This window comes from Rana temporaria, chromosome 1 (genome assembly GCF_905171775.1).
Source record: "Rana temporaria chromosome 1, aRanTem1.1, whole genome shotgun sequence".
NCBI lineage: Eukaryota > Metazoa > Chordata > Amphibia > Anura > Ranidae > Rana > Rana temporaria.
In genome coordinates, this window is record NC_053489.1 from 657,344,464 (window position 1) to 657,357,601 (window position 13,138).

The window sequence follows — 13,138 nt, forward strand, 5'->3', positions numbered from 1 at the left end:
CTCTGCATACAACCCCCCTCTACAGCCCCCATCTTCTCCCCATCTCCTTAAAAGCTCTACCATCTTCCACATGTCTTATTTTTGTTGCTGTATTAAGCTTAGGAACATGACAGCTCTAGTACCTCCCTGCATAATGTAGTTAGCTCCACATATCTCACTTGTGGGGATTACTTCCAGTGGTGATGTTGGAATTTGCACTGCACCCCACGTACCTGCATCTCCCTTGACCCCACCCTTCACTCAGTGGGAGCCACTCAGGAGATCTGATCTGTGGGAGCTGTTGGGGAACAAGCTGTCACTTGTAAACATAGAAGCCAGACTTTTGTGTTTTCAAGTAATAGTGGTCAGCAGAAGGCCTGAGCCAGAGGTGGTGGAACTGAGTTCCACCAAGTTCCAGCTGAAAAAGAGCCCTGCATACATATAAACAGTATCAACACCAGAATTAAAGACTCATAGTTTACAGCAACAGTGAGATATTTGGAGACAAGTAAAATGTGTCTTTGCAAATGGAGGCCATCCTGTAATTGTTTAAAAGATGTCATCGAGACAAGGTAAGCATTTTAACTGGTTTCAATTACAATTTTCTCGAATAAATATATATTGCTTTTGATATCTTATTGGTTTCTTTACTGTAACTTTCAGTATTTCATATTTATCTTCTGTTAAATAAAGAAAGCAAAGTAATGATTTTAGTAATTTTATTGCTTAAAAAAATAATAAACCTTTGTGACAACTATTTTTTGTAGAACCATTTCTGCCTAATCAATCCTGAAAATGCTGCTCACATATTCTATGCATAATGGGAATGATGAAGTGGATTTCCATTCAAATTCAATGTAATTGCAAACAAAAATTCAATAAGAATATTTATTGTCAGGTTTTGGTTTTCTTTACTATTTTACCTTTTGAATTTAAATCTGGTCTCACCAGAATAATATAACATTTGGGAATAAATATGCAACCCACAATTCCCAAGCTAGAAGCTATTATTGCGAATATCTCTACAAGCACAGTGTTCTTCCCTGTAACACTCATATAGGCTGGGATAAAAGCGATCCAGACACTGCAGAACACCAACATGCTGAAGGTGATGTATTTGGCCTCATTGTAATTGTCTGGTAAATTTCTGGCAAGAAAAGCCACAAAAAAACTCACAGCTGCTAGAAGTCCCATGTAACCAAGGAGTATGGAAAATGCCAGCATAGAACCTTCATTACATTGAATAATAATTTTATCAGCATATAGGTCAGTGTTAGTTTCTGGATATGGACAGGCAGTCAATAACCAAATGACACTAATTAAAACCTGGATAAATGAACAAAGAAGAACCAAACAGTTGGGTATTTTTATTCCAATATATTTTCTCCAGAAACTTCCAGGTTTGGTGGCCTTGAATGCCATGTAGACCATAATAGTTTTGGCTAGAATGGAAGATACGGCCACAGAAAAGATGATTCCAAAGGATGTCTGCCGAAACATGCAGCTGATAGGTCCAGGCCGACCCAAAAACAGAAACACACAGAGGAAGCTCAACATGATGGAGACCAGGAGAATGAAGCTCAAGTTTTTATTATTAGCTCTGACCACTGGAGTCTCTCGAAATACAATAAAGACACAAAAAATTGCAGAGGTTTTAACAAAAAGTAAAACAGAAATAACTGAGACTGTGAGAGGAGTCGGGTCATTTCCATAAGACAGAAATTCAACAGGTTTTGGTACACACTGATTGTTATCATTTGGCCACTCCTCTTCTGAACACCTTTGACATGAACCTTTATCTAAAAGAAAATGTCTACAGTGTGAAAAAACTATTACAGTATATTTATTTTAAACAATATGTTTACTAACAGTTGGAAGATAAGACCATCCTCTTTTCCAAAGCCTATATTTTCACCATTTCTCAAAGGTCAGATGCCAGATGGAAAGGGAGTCATCCTTGCTTCTAATAGACCACAGGAAAGATTACACAGTCATGACATCATTCACCCATCTAAGGACTTCTCACTGACGACTTTCACGCACAATGGCTTAATTGTAGCCATGCATCCTTAGTCTGGCACAGTCAGTTTGGTTCGATGAAATAAAGTTGTGAATACTCACCTGCTCCCTATTCACACCTGATGTAATCAGAATGCTACAACATGTTTTTTCCTACAAAATAGTTTTTCACTAAGTTAATAATTCTAATAAGACCTAAAGTTTATCTAGTCACATGCATTTTGAAAATAATAATAATAATAAAACCTAAATACAGGTGCACACTATGGGCCAGATCCACAAAGAAGTTACAACAGCTTATCTATTGATACGCCGCCTAACTTCTAGGATGCTCCGGCGTATCTTTGTTTTGTATCCACAAAACAAGATACGCCTGAAGCTGGGCTAGATCCGACTGGTGTACGTCTTAGTACGCCATCGGATCTAAGGGGCATATTTACGCTGGCCGCTAGGTGGCGCTTCCGTCGATTTCAGCATCGAGTATGCAAATTAGCTAGATACGCCAATCCACAAACGTACGTCCGGCCGGCGCATTTTTTTACGTTGTTTCCGTAAGGCTTTTTTCGGCGTAACGTTACCCCTGCTATATGAGGCGTACGCAATGTTAAGTAAGGACGTCGGGCCAGCGTCAAATTTTACGTTGTTTACGTCGTTTGCGGAAAACGTTCGCGAATAGGGCTTTGCGTAGAATTACGTTCACGTCGAAAGCATTGGCTTGTTGCGGGTTAATTTGGAGCATGCGCACTGGGATACCACCACGGACGGCGCATGCACCGGTACAAAAACCCGTCATTTACGTCGGGTCAAGACGCATTAACATAAAACACGCCCCCATCTCATCTATTTGAATTGCGCGCCCTTACGCCGACACAGTTACACTACGCCGCCGTAACTTACGGCGCAAATTCTTTCAGGATACGGAAAATACGCTGAAAGTTACGGCGGCGTAGTGTATCTAAGATACGCTACGCCGGACAGAAAAATGCGCGGAGGTACGTGGATCTGGCCCTATATGTAGATATGATACACAAGCAGAAGTTTTTTTTTCTGGGAATCATTTGAAATCATCTCCAACAGTTAAAGAGACAGCAGACTTTTTTGATGTTATCATTTTCTATTAATGTACTTGTCTCCAGGATTTTTTTTTTCTTGGATAGAATAGGGAATTGTAGAAACTCTGTTGGTGGAAATTGCTTTCTGTGACCTTTTTGACAAGATTTTCAAATTTTTCCTTTGTCAGTTATCATTGACCCTGGCGCAGGAAGCTGGAGAAATTTCCTCAGTCCTACATTTTTGCACCCAAATGTTTTTTTATCAATTGTTTTTCTAGGTTGGATAGAACTCTCCTGAACTCCTGCCTTGGGTGATATCTGCTAACAGAGCAGGAAGTAAGAGGAAATAATAAATATGACATATATATCACCTGCTGCTTCCTTAGGAACCAGTGACCGCAGGAAGCTCTTATATATGGAAATGGTGGAAATACCGCTTCCATATATAATGTTCGACTTTTGCTGTACAGGGGCCAGATGGCAAAAGTTCAGGCTTTCATTCAAATGCCCAGACAGTCATAGCTGGATTCAGGTACATTGCCGCATCTTTGCGGCGGCGTAGCGTATCGTATTTACACTACGCCGCCTTAAGTTAGCTAGGCAAGTACTGTATTCACAAAGTACTTGCCTGCTAAGTTACGGCGGCGTAGCGTAAATGTGGCCGGCGTAAGCGCGCCTAATTCAAATTAGGCTGAGGGGGCGTGTTTTATGTTAATATGGGTTGACCTGACGTGATTGGCGTTTTTTACGAACGGCGCATGCGCCGTCCGTGTACATATCCCAGTGTGCATTGCGGCAAAGTACGCCGCAAGGACGTATTGGTTTCAACGTGGACGTAAATTACGTCCAGCCCTATTCACGGACGACTTATGCAAACAACGTAAAATTTTCAAATTTCGACACGGGAACGACGGCCATACTTAACATTACTAGTCCAGCTATTTGATGGAATAACTTTACGCCTGAAAATACCTTATGTAAACGGCGTATCTTTACTGCGACGGGCGCACGTACGTTCGTGAATAGGCGTATCTATGCATTTACATATTCTACTCCGAACTCAACGGAAGCGCCACCTAGCGGCCAGCCTAAATATTGCACCCTAAGATACGACGGCGCAAGCCGTCGTATCTTAGATAGGTTTAAGTGTATCTCTGTTTGAGAATACACTTAAACTTAGGACGGCGCAGATTCCGAGTTAGGTCGGCGTATCTACTGATATGCCGGCCTAACTCTTTATGAATCTAGCTATCAGAGTTAAGTCCGAACCTAGGTTCAGACCAAGCTGATGACTCATCCCTGGCTCTGATATAAGGAAGCAAAGGCCGTGGCTCTACCAAGATGGCTACAGACACTGAGATACAATAAGGCATTGTGGGGTTTATTTACTAAAGACAAATGGATTGTTGACTTTGCAAGTGAAGCTGCACTTGATTTAGGCATTTTCCCCAGAGTTTAGCGAATGAGGTGAAATTTCTTATTGCAAGGAATTCTGAATCATGTGAAAATGTGAAAATAAATGTTTGAACATTAATGAATGGCGAAAGTCAGCAAAACTTTTTATTTGCCTCTAGTAAATTGCCTCCTATAAGTTATCAAATATTATTTTTTGGGCAGAGTTTAGTTTCTTTTAAATTTATTTGGCCTATTACACAATGGGGCGAGCACTTCCCATCCTTCTTCAAGGACAAAATTGAGTTTGAAAGCTTTGGGCCGGATTCAGAAAAGAAATACGACGGCGTATCTCCTGATACGCTGTCGTATCTCTGAGTCCGGCCGGTTGTATCTATGCGCCTGATTCAGAGAATCAGTTACGCATAGATATCCCTAAGATCCGACTGGTGTAAGTGTCTTACACTGTCGTATCTTAGGCTGCATATTCTCGCTGGCCGCTAGGTGGCGCTTCCGTATAGTTACGCAAGGAATATGCAAATTAGCTATTTACGCCGAATCAAAAACGAACGAGCGCCCAGCGCTTTTTTTTTACGTCGTTTGCGTTCAGATTTTTCCGGCGTAAAGTTACCCCTGCTATATGAGGGGTATGTGCGGCGTATCCTATGTTAAGTATGGCCGTCGTTCCCGCGTCGAGTTTTGAACGCGCCAGTTATTTCTGAATACGGAATTTGCGCCCAAAGTTACAGCGGCGTAAGGTATCTAAGATACGTTACGCCGGCCGGACAGATACACCATTGTATCTGAATCCGGCCCAGTGTATTTATTTATAGAATACAAAGCTTCCTGTGAATGGCTGAGCAGCACTCAGCCAGACTCTATTTTGTTCTTGAAGCAGGTTGGAACGTGCTCATCCCACTGACAAAACACAGTGCTCTATGTATCGGAGGCTCCATATACAGTAGTTTATACAGCATTTAAAGCCACTGCAACTGTTAGTAAACTAAATAGTTTATTTAGACCAGCTTGGTCCAAACAAACTATTTCATATGAAACCTTGAGATCAGCTTTAAGGAAATTAAGAAAATAATATTATAGATGTAGCACCCTACTAGATAGATGCTAGGTTAAGTGAATTTAGCACTCTGTTCTCAGTGGAGCTGCTTTAATTACTCTGGTCTACTCTGAGTTTTTCCAACTGTGGGTTTGACTTATTCCCCCTGCCTTCTGGATTGTTCTGGAAAGTAGTGGGCTGGGAGAGTCAAATCTACAGTCTGAATATGTATGTGGTTCCAGCCAATCCCTGGGGCTTAATGCCCATTAAATGGCTGGGAGGGGGGATAAATGTCTTGAGGCCTGGAGCAGAGGAGTTCTTGTCCAGGAGAAGATCACAGCCTGAAGGGCTGCTGTCCTTCTAGGCAGTCCAGGTGTGTTTTATTTTATTTGCTCATCAAAGTCCCAGCTGTGCTGGGGGGGGAGGGGGGGAGGTATTCTATTGAGATTTTTGGGAAATTAATGAGACATTTATTTTTGTCATCTGGTCTGATTAGTCAATGGGAGAAATGTCTGGTTGGTATTGGAAGGAGGCATCCAACTATCTAGAGACATTTATGTTTACATACTGTTGTGTGAGATCCAAGTAGCTGTGCAAGTCTGCTATCCCTCTTGCATCAGATTCAGCCTGTACGTAAAAGTGGACATTGCTTATGGTGTCCCTGTGTAGCTCAGTCTAATAATTGCTTTTGCAAGGGACTGTGCTTGGAATCTTTGAGAGGAAGATAGGTGTCCGCAAGTTATTACTGAACATTACTGGAGTATGTTATGGTTACCCTGCACCCATCCAAGTTCAAGTTTTCATTAAAGCATCAAAAAGGATATCCCTAGATTAGTCATTGAGCCATGCCAAGCCAAGCCAAAAGTGACTTAGACTATGTGCCTGCCAATGCACTTATTGAGGAGGGAACCTTGGGACCAAATTAGCAGGCCCTTTAGGGAGTGAGCACTACATAACTATGAAAAATTTATTTTTTTCACCTGTCTCATTGGATATCTCCCCCTCCGGACACTGAATACACTCAAAGCAACAGCGATGAATCCCCCTCCTCATCACTCTTCTGGAACCCAGAGGGCAGTCTTCAGAGCACATAGAAACTGGAATCTAGAAGACAATCATTTTAAGAAAAAACAAAAGAAAACACTGTAACTAATGTTAGGCAAACACTTCAAGCTGAGCAAAAGTTCGTCCTGAACATTGGCTGTTCACCCGGTCGGCAAAAAAACGAAAATTGGCAGGGCGTTCAACCATTTGTTCGGCCTGCGGAATGCCCCACAATGTACTGCGTACTGCACAGTGCATGCTAAGCCCTGATTGGCTGAAGCAATGAAGGCTTTGCCCAATCAGGGCACAGTGCACTGTCTAAGCCATGATTGTAGAAAGTACTGATGACTTTGTCCAATCATGGCTCATTGCTCATATACCCACCCGACACTATAAAAGGTTCCGTCCCAGAGGAGACATTTGCAGTGTGATGTTGGATTACAGATAGAACAGGGTTGTGTTCATTGCTACTAGTGAGTTAGTGTGCTATAGTGTGCTAGTGTGATTCTATTGTGGGTGTAGTGAATATAGTGACAGTGTAGTGCGTATATGATGTTTTACTCTAGTGTCAATGTAGTGTGTCAGAGCAGTTTTTCAGTAGCATATTAAAGTCTGTCAGTGTAGTCTGTCAGGGCAGTTTTACTGCAGCATGTTGTAGTGTTTAAGTGCAGTTTTACTGCAGTATATTGTAGTGAGTCAGTGCAGTTTTACTGCAGTATTTTGAAATGCGTCAGTGCAGTTTTACTGTAGTATATTGTAGTGAGTCAGTGCAGTTTTACTGCAGTATATTGAAATGCTTCAGTCCAGTTTTACTGCAGTATATTGTAGTGAGTCAGTGCAGTTTTACTGCAGTATATTGGAATGTGTCAGTGCAGTTTTACTGCAGTATATTGTAGTGAGTCAGTGCAGTTTCACTGCAGTATATTGAAATGCGTCAGTGCAGTTTTACTGCAGTAGATTGAAGTGAGTCAGTGCAGTTATACTGCAGTATATTGAAGTGCATCAGTACAGTCATTTATTATTATTACATTTGTATTTTTTTTTTATTTCAAACATGTTTTATTGATGTTATGTATCATACACAATACAAAGAAACATGAATTGCATAGTGGTATAATGAAATTTCTCAATTCAGAATTATAACAAAAGAGAAGGGGGGGGGTGTAATACACAATGCGTATCTGAAAGGACTGAGGAAAAGAGAAAGAAAGAACTCTCAAAATACATGTTGATGTATGTCAACGGATGCAGGCTAGCAGTGCAAGTGAAGCTCAGGGTGTACCTCATTTACAGTGATATGGCTATGAATTACTGCTTTAACATGGGCTTGCACTTATCTTACTCCTGGAGAGAGAAGGGCATCTTGTGTGCTTGAAGGGTGTGTGGGAGTATGATATGGTGGTGGCAAAGAAAGAATAGACGTGCTGTTGCCAATGTAGTTCGAGTCCTGAGGGAAAATTTCATTTTTGTTTCTTTATAAATGTAATTTATAAATGACATGGTCCAGATGTGCCACGTTACAGGCAAACTAAGGGGACCCCCCATGTTTAACCACTTCTCGCCTGCCATATAACAATATGACTTTGGCAAAGTGGTTGTGTTATCCTAATCAGACATCATATGATGTGAACAGGATAACCAGTGATTGCGCACCCTCAGGGCACGCAGTGCAGTGATCGTTGGTGTGGTGTGTCAGTCTGACACATCTCATCTCTGATATGGGTAAAGAGCCTCTTATTTTAACTTTTTAAGTATAGATCACACGTGTTAAATACAAGCCTGTCTGGGCTAAATCCATCCCATCGGGTGATTTCATGTTGCCCTTGCACTTCTACAGCTGCGGCACCCCCCTCGTTTTCACTCCATCTTGTTTTAGCAGTCATCGGCAGAAAAGAGGACATAACTTTTCCACCAGATGATGTGCTTCTCTGTGCAGCAACGCTTCTTTGCCAAACCTCCATCTCAGCATTCACAGAGGAGGAAAAACTCATTCTGACGATTCTGTGCCTCTCTGTGCAGCCATAGCACCCCCTCAACTCTGCCTCCTCTGGGCTCAGCATTCAGCAGACTCCAGCAGCTGATTCCAGCCCACCTATGGTCCTCCTCTAGACCCTGCACTTTCTGCTTCCTAGCTCCACCTACAGCTTCTTCCCAGCAGCAGCACAGAGTAAGAGTGGTGTACTGTGAAGTAAGGGTGTGGTAGGGGACTCATGATTTCTGATGGTGGGAGGGCTCTTGACATATATAAGATTGGGTAGGGGTGTTCTGGACATCTAGTCTTACAGATACATCTTGCTCTTTGAGGGCAATCATAATGCTGATGCAGACCATCATAAAATTGAGTTTAACAACCCTGTTATAGATCTATGTTGGTCCCAAGCATGTCTAAATCCACTTACTGGTGACCAACTCACTACGTCGGTTGGAAGTCTATTCCAAGCATCAACTACTCTTTCAGTAAAATAATACTTTCTAAGATTAGTTTTGAACTTTCCTCCTTCTAGTTTGAGGTCATGTTCCTGTGTTCTTGATCTTAGCTTCATAATAAAAATACTTCCCTCCTGAACTACACCGTGGATCTGTGGTGTGGCGGCACGAGTTGTACAGTAAGTTCACAACGGCTTTCTTTACAGTTTGATATATGTGATATTTGATTCTCAGATGCTTGTGGAAAGTTTTAATATAATAAATACCACACGATGTATGTGGCCCGGATTCACATACATCGGTGCATATTTATGCCGGCGTAGCGTATCTAATATACGCTACACCGACGTAGCGCAGAGTGGCAAGCACCGAATTCACAAAGCACTTGCCTCCCAAACTGCGCTGGGTTACCTCGACGTAAGCCGTCGTAAGTGGAAGTGGGCGTGAGCCATGCTAATGAGGCGTGACCCCATGCAAATGACGGGCCAAGCGTCATAGAAGTACTTAAAATCAATGGCGCATGCGCCGTCCCGTGTACGTATCCCAGTGCGCATGCTCAGAATCACATCGGAACTACTCCCTAAGATACGACGGATCACTGCCTACGACGTGAACGTAACCTACGCCCAGCCCTATTCACGTACTACGTAAACTACGTAAAATACGACAGCTGTGTTCCCTGGTCCATACCTTAGCATGAGTTGCGCCTCATATATGGGGAATAACTTTACGCCGGACGTACGACTTACACAAACTGCATATATAATGCGCCGGGCGCAACTACGTTTGTGAATCGGCGTATCTCCCTCATTTGCATATGTGCATAGACAATCTATGGGAGCGACAAATGCGCCCGGCGTAAATATGCGCCCACGATACGACGGCGTAGGCAAGTTACGTCGGTCGTAGGAAGCCTATTTTCAGGCGTATCTAGTTTTGTGGGCACGGCGCACAGATACGACGGCGCATATTTACACTTACGATGCGTATCTCGAGATACGTCGGCGTAAGTGCTTTGTGAAACGGGGCCTATGAGCTTTTAACTTTATTCATGGTGTGACTTCATGAGCACATGAGTGGATGACAGTCCTGTATGGAGGACTAAGGAGTGTGTTCCCTGAAAGGTGGAGATCAGTTTGAGTAGTGGCAATCAGTGTGAGCAGTGAAGGCCTGTGTGAACAGTGGTGAATATCCTATTGGAATGAGCTGAGCTTTTTTGTTGCTTATAATCTGTCAGCCTATCCATCTGGTGAGTGCAACCTTTGTTCACTTGGTAGAGGAGGTTCACGGTATTCCTGGGGTTTAAAATCACTATAGTGGTAAAATGGAAGATATAATATTTCGCCAGTGAATACTTATATATGTTTGGACATTAAAGTCATTATAAGCCCTTTTGGGACTTTACCACTGTTGCACTTTATTTGTATGTTTCATATGTAGCGCTGCAATGTTTGTATAAAATATTTTATTATATTGCAGCTTACCAATCCTTAGATATGGTGACTACATTAATTTTCTATTTCTAGGCTTCCTTTAACAGACCAAGCTGTCCAGCACAAGTGGCATTTAGAAGGTTTAGACAAACCATTTACTAATGACAGTGGTCAACATTTATTTATTTCTGTAAAAGTTTATCCCAATGGATTGTAACTGCCTAATTTGTTAGTGAAATTTATTTATTCTTCTAGGGCATCTAACACTACGCTCTTCTCCGGTTAGCTGTACGGCTGACTAAAGCTGTCTCTGTTGTTCAACCGTCCGGGGTGGAGACAGAAAGTGTGTTACTGACCAGATCACCAGATGAAAATAAAGGAATGAAAGCCTAAAGAAAGAAAATTAATGTAGCCACAACATCTATATAATATAATAAATTTATGCTTTTGGGATTAGTACGGCTTTAATCCAATCACTATTTATTGCCAAGGCAGAAGTTGATTGTCCATTCGGTTTTTGGACTGTCTAGGTCATGGGTCTTCAAACTATGGCCCTCCAGTTGTTCAGGAACTACAATTCCCATCATGCCTAGTCATGTCTGTGAATGTCAGCGTTTTACAATGCCTCATAGGATGTGTAGTTCCGCAACAGCTGGAGGGCCATAGTTTGAGGATCCTTGGTCTAGGCACATTCCATGATGGATGGACTAAGGTATCTGTGCTACCAGTAAATGTTGGGGTATTTTCCAAAAACCACTTATCATGCAATGGTGTCCAGGACTGAGTGCTGTAGTTGGAAGGCAATGGGGTTTCTTATGGCAATCAGCACTCCATGTATTTTGGAGGAGAAGGAGGCTTGGTAGATTTTTGGGAAGCGTTTGGTGAAGCATTTAGGTGAGGCTGTGGAGAAGTGTGTCTCCTGTACACATAATATGTCGTAGGTGTGAGTCTGAGCGGTCTTCTAGAGAGAGTGGTATTTTGCAGGATGGTTGGGACCATGTCCATTGAGTGATAGAATATTGATCAGCATTGTCGAGATTAAGAATTGTGTTTGTGGGATTTAGTCACTCAGTTTTGATGGAGGAGCGATGAGAAGCTCATCTGATGGATGGGAACCGTTTCTGGCGATAAGGAAGTCCTGTTTGGAGATTTCCAAAGTTTGTTTCTGTCACTGCTGGAACTGTAAAAAAAAGTCACATTAGCAAGTAATATTGAAATGCAAGTTAATGTGTAATGTTGGTAAAGCTTAGTGTGATAATTGAGTGGAGAAACTGGGCTGAAATCAGCAATTCCGCCTTGGGGGTAAATAGTCAAATACAACAACAGGTTGTGTGAGCCTGAGGCTGGAGAGAACATTTCTGTTAGGGTTATAGGCCCTCTTGGCAATGGTGTTTCCTTGCATTTTACCAGAGTATTTTTTATGTTGTGGTAGCGGTTGGTTTGGCACTGAGAATGGATTGTTGTTTTGTGAAGGATCTAAGATGATGCCCCAGATGAAGAGTAGTTTCATCCCTCCATTCAGGATGGAAATGATGTGAGAGGTGCCACTTTTGGTTACTAATATGGTCACAGAATAACTCCACTAGTAAGGGATCTTGTGGTTATTCATAGCTTTCGTTAGCAGATTTAGTTGTCATCACAGTTAGAGAGTATATGGGAAAGTTGGATACCATCATACAAGGCAGGTAGAGAATATTTGTGTCTTACCTCTGTCAGGAGTTTTTCCTTGGTGTGGTAAAAATGCACTCTCATCAGTACATCTCTGGGCACTGATGCAGCTAGGTGGGGTGGTTTGGCTATTCTGTGGATCCTGTCTATGGCAATTTCAGGCAGTGTAGCTACAGGCAGAATATCTGATTTGAGATCTTTTTCATACTGAAGGAGAGCAGATGGTGGCACTGACTCAGGGAACCCCTTAATTTTGCATTATTGCAGCGAGACCTATCTTCTAGGTCCACCAGTTTAGATTTGATCCAGTGATGTTTATCTTTCACATCTTCATAAGCATCCACAGTGATGGTGCTGTCCTCCATTTTATTCTCAATGTATGTGAATTTGTCTCCTAGATTGTATATGTTGGTAGAAAATTTGGAGTTTATTGAGGAGAGATCAGTCAGTAGTGATGACTGAAGTGATAGGAGCATGTCCTTAAGGGTCGTGTTCAGAACAGGCTGTCCTGTGGTGGGAAATGCTGCTATGGAGGATTGGATGGTCTTATTGTATTGGAGAGGGTTAAATGGCTGGGCTTCACTATGTGCGTATAGCGGTGGTGCGTCCTAGGTTTTTCAGGGCTGCCTGGGATGGAGCTACCGCATGTCTGGTCACAGAGGCTGTGAGGGGTGAGTTTATGTCCTAATCATCCGGCATATCATCCGGAATGTCTGTGTAGGCCCAGCTTGTGGAGACCGCGGTGGCACCATCTTGGTTTTAACTGACTCGCGGTGCTGGTTTCGTGAAGAAGGCCATGAGATTTTTCAGCCGATACTCCCCCTTCCTCTTGCTGGACAGCATCCTCCGGGTCTCCCGCGATGTGTCAAGGCTGGATGTCGCTGGATGGGCCACGGATGTAAGCCTCAGTAACTCCTCGATTCTCTCCAGCTAAGGTAACTCTCAATCTAAGCAGGCATTCCCGAGCGTTGTCAAGCCACGCCCCCCCCTGTTTTTTTTTAATGTTCGGTATTATTAATTTATTATTGCAAAAAAAAGAAAAACCCTAGTGATGATTAAATACAATAAAA

The 13,138-nt window shown here is 42.4% G+C and overlaps 1 protein-coding gene across 1 annotated transcript; it reads right to left on the reverse strand.

The window, feature by feature from the left end:
- Positions 1 to 873: 873 nt before the first annotated feature.
- On the reverse strand, positions 874 to 12,544 carry LOC120944010 (vomeronasal type-2 receptor 26-like). The gene is made up of 4 exons (XM_040357747.1): positions 12,304 to 12,544; positions 12,108 to 12,238; positions 6,477 to 6,600; positions 874 to 1,778 (listed from the first exon to the last, which is right to left on the reverse strand). The coding sequence occupies exons 1-4, from the start codon at positions 12,542 to 12,544 to the stop codon at positions 874 to 876; spliced, it is 1,401 nt and encodes a 466-aa protein (XP_040213681.1).
- Between the last annotated feature and the right edge of the window lie 594 nt (positions 12,545 to 13,138).

What these genes read in the sequence shown, in the direction of transcription:
- LOC120944010 (XM_040357747.1), bottom strand. Translation starts at nt 12,544, where the DNA reads ATGCTCCTATCACTTCAGTCATCACTACTGACTGATCTCTCCTCAATA. An exon ending in AGGAAAAACTCCTGACAGAG is followed by an intron (nt 6,601 to 12,107) that starts GTAAGACACAAA and finishes ATTGTCTTCTAG; the next exon opens with ATTCCAGTTTCTATGTGCTC. An exon ending in GGAGATATCCAATGAGACAG is followed by an intron (nt 1,779 to 6,476) that starts GTGAAAAAAATA and finishes ATTTTCTTTTAG; the next exon opens with ATAAAGGTTCATGTCAAAGG.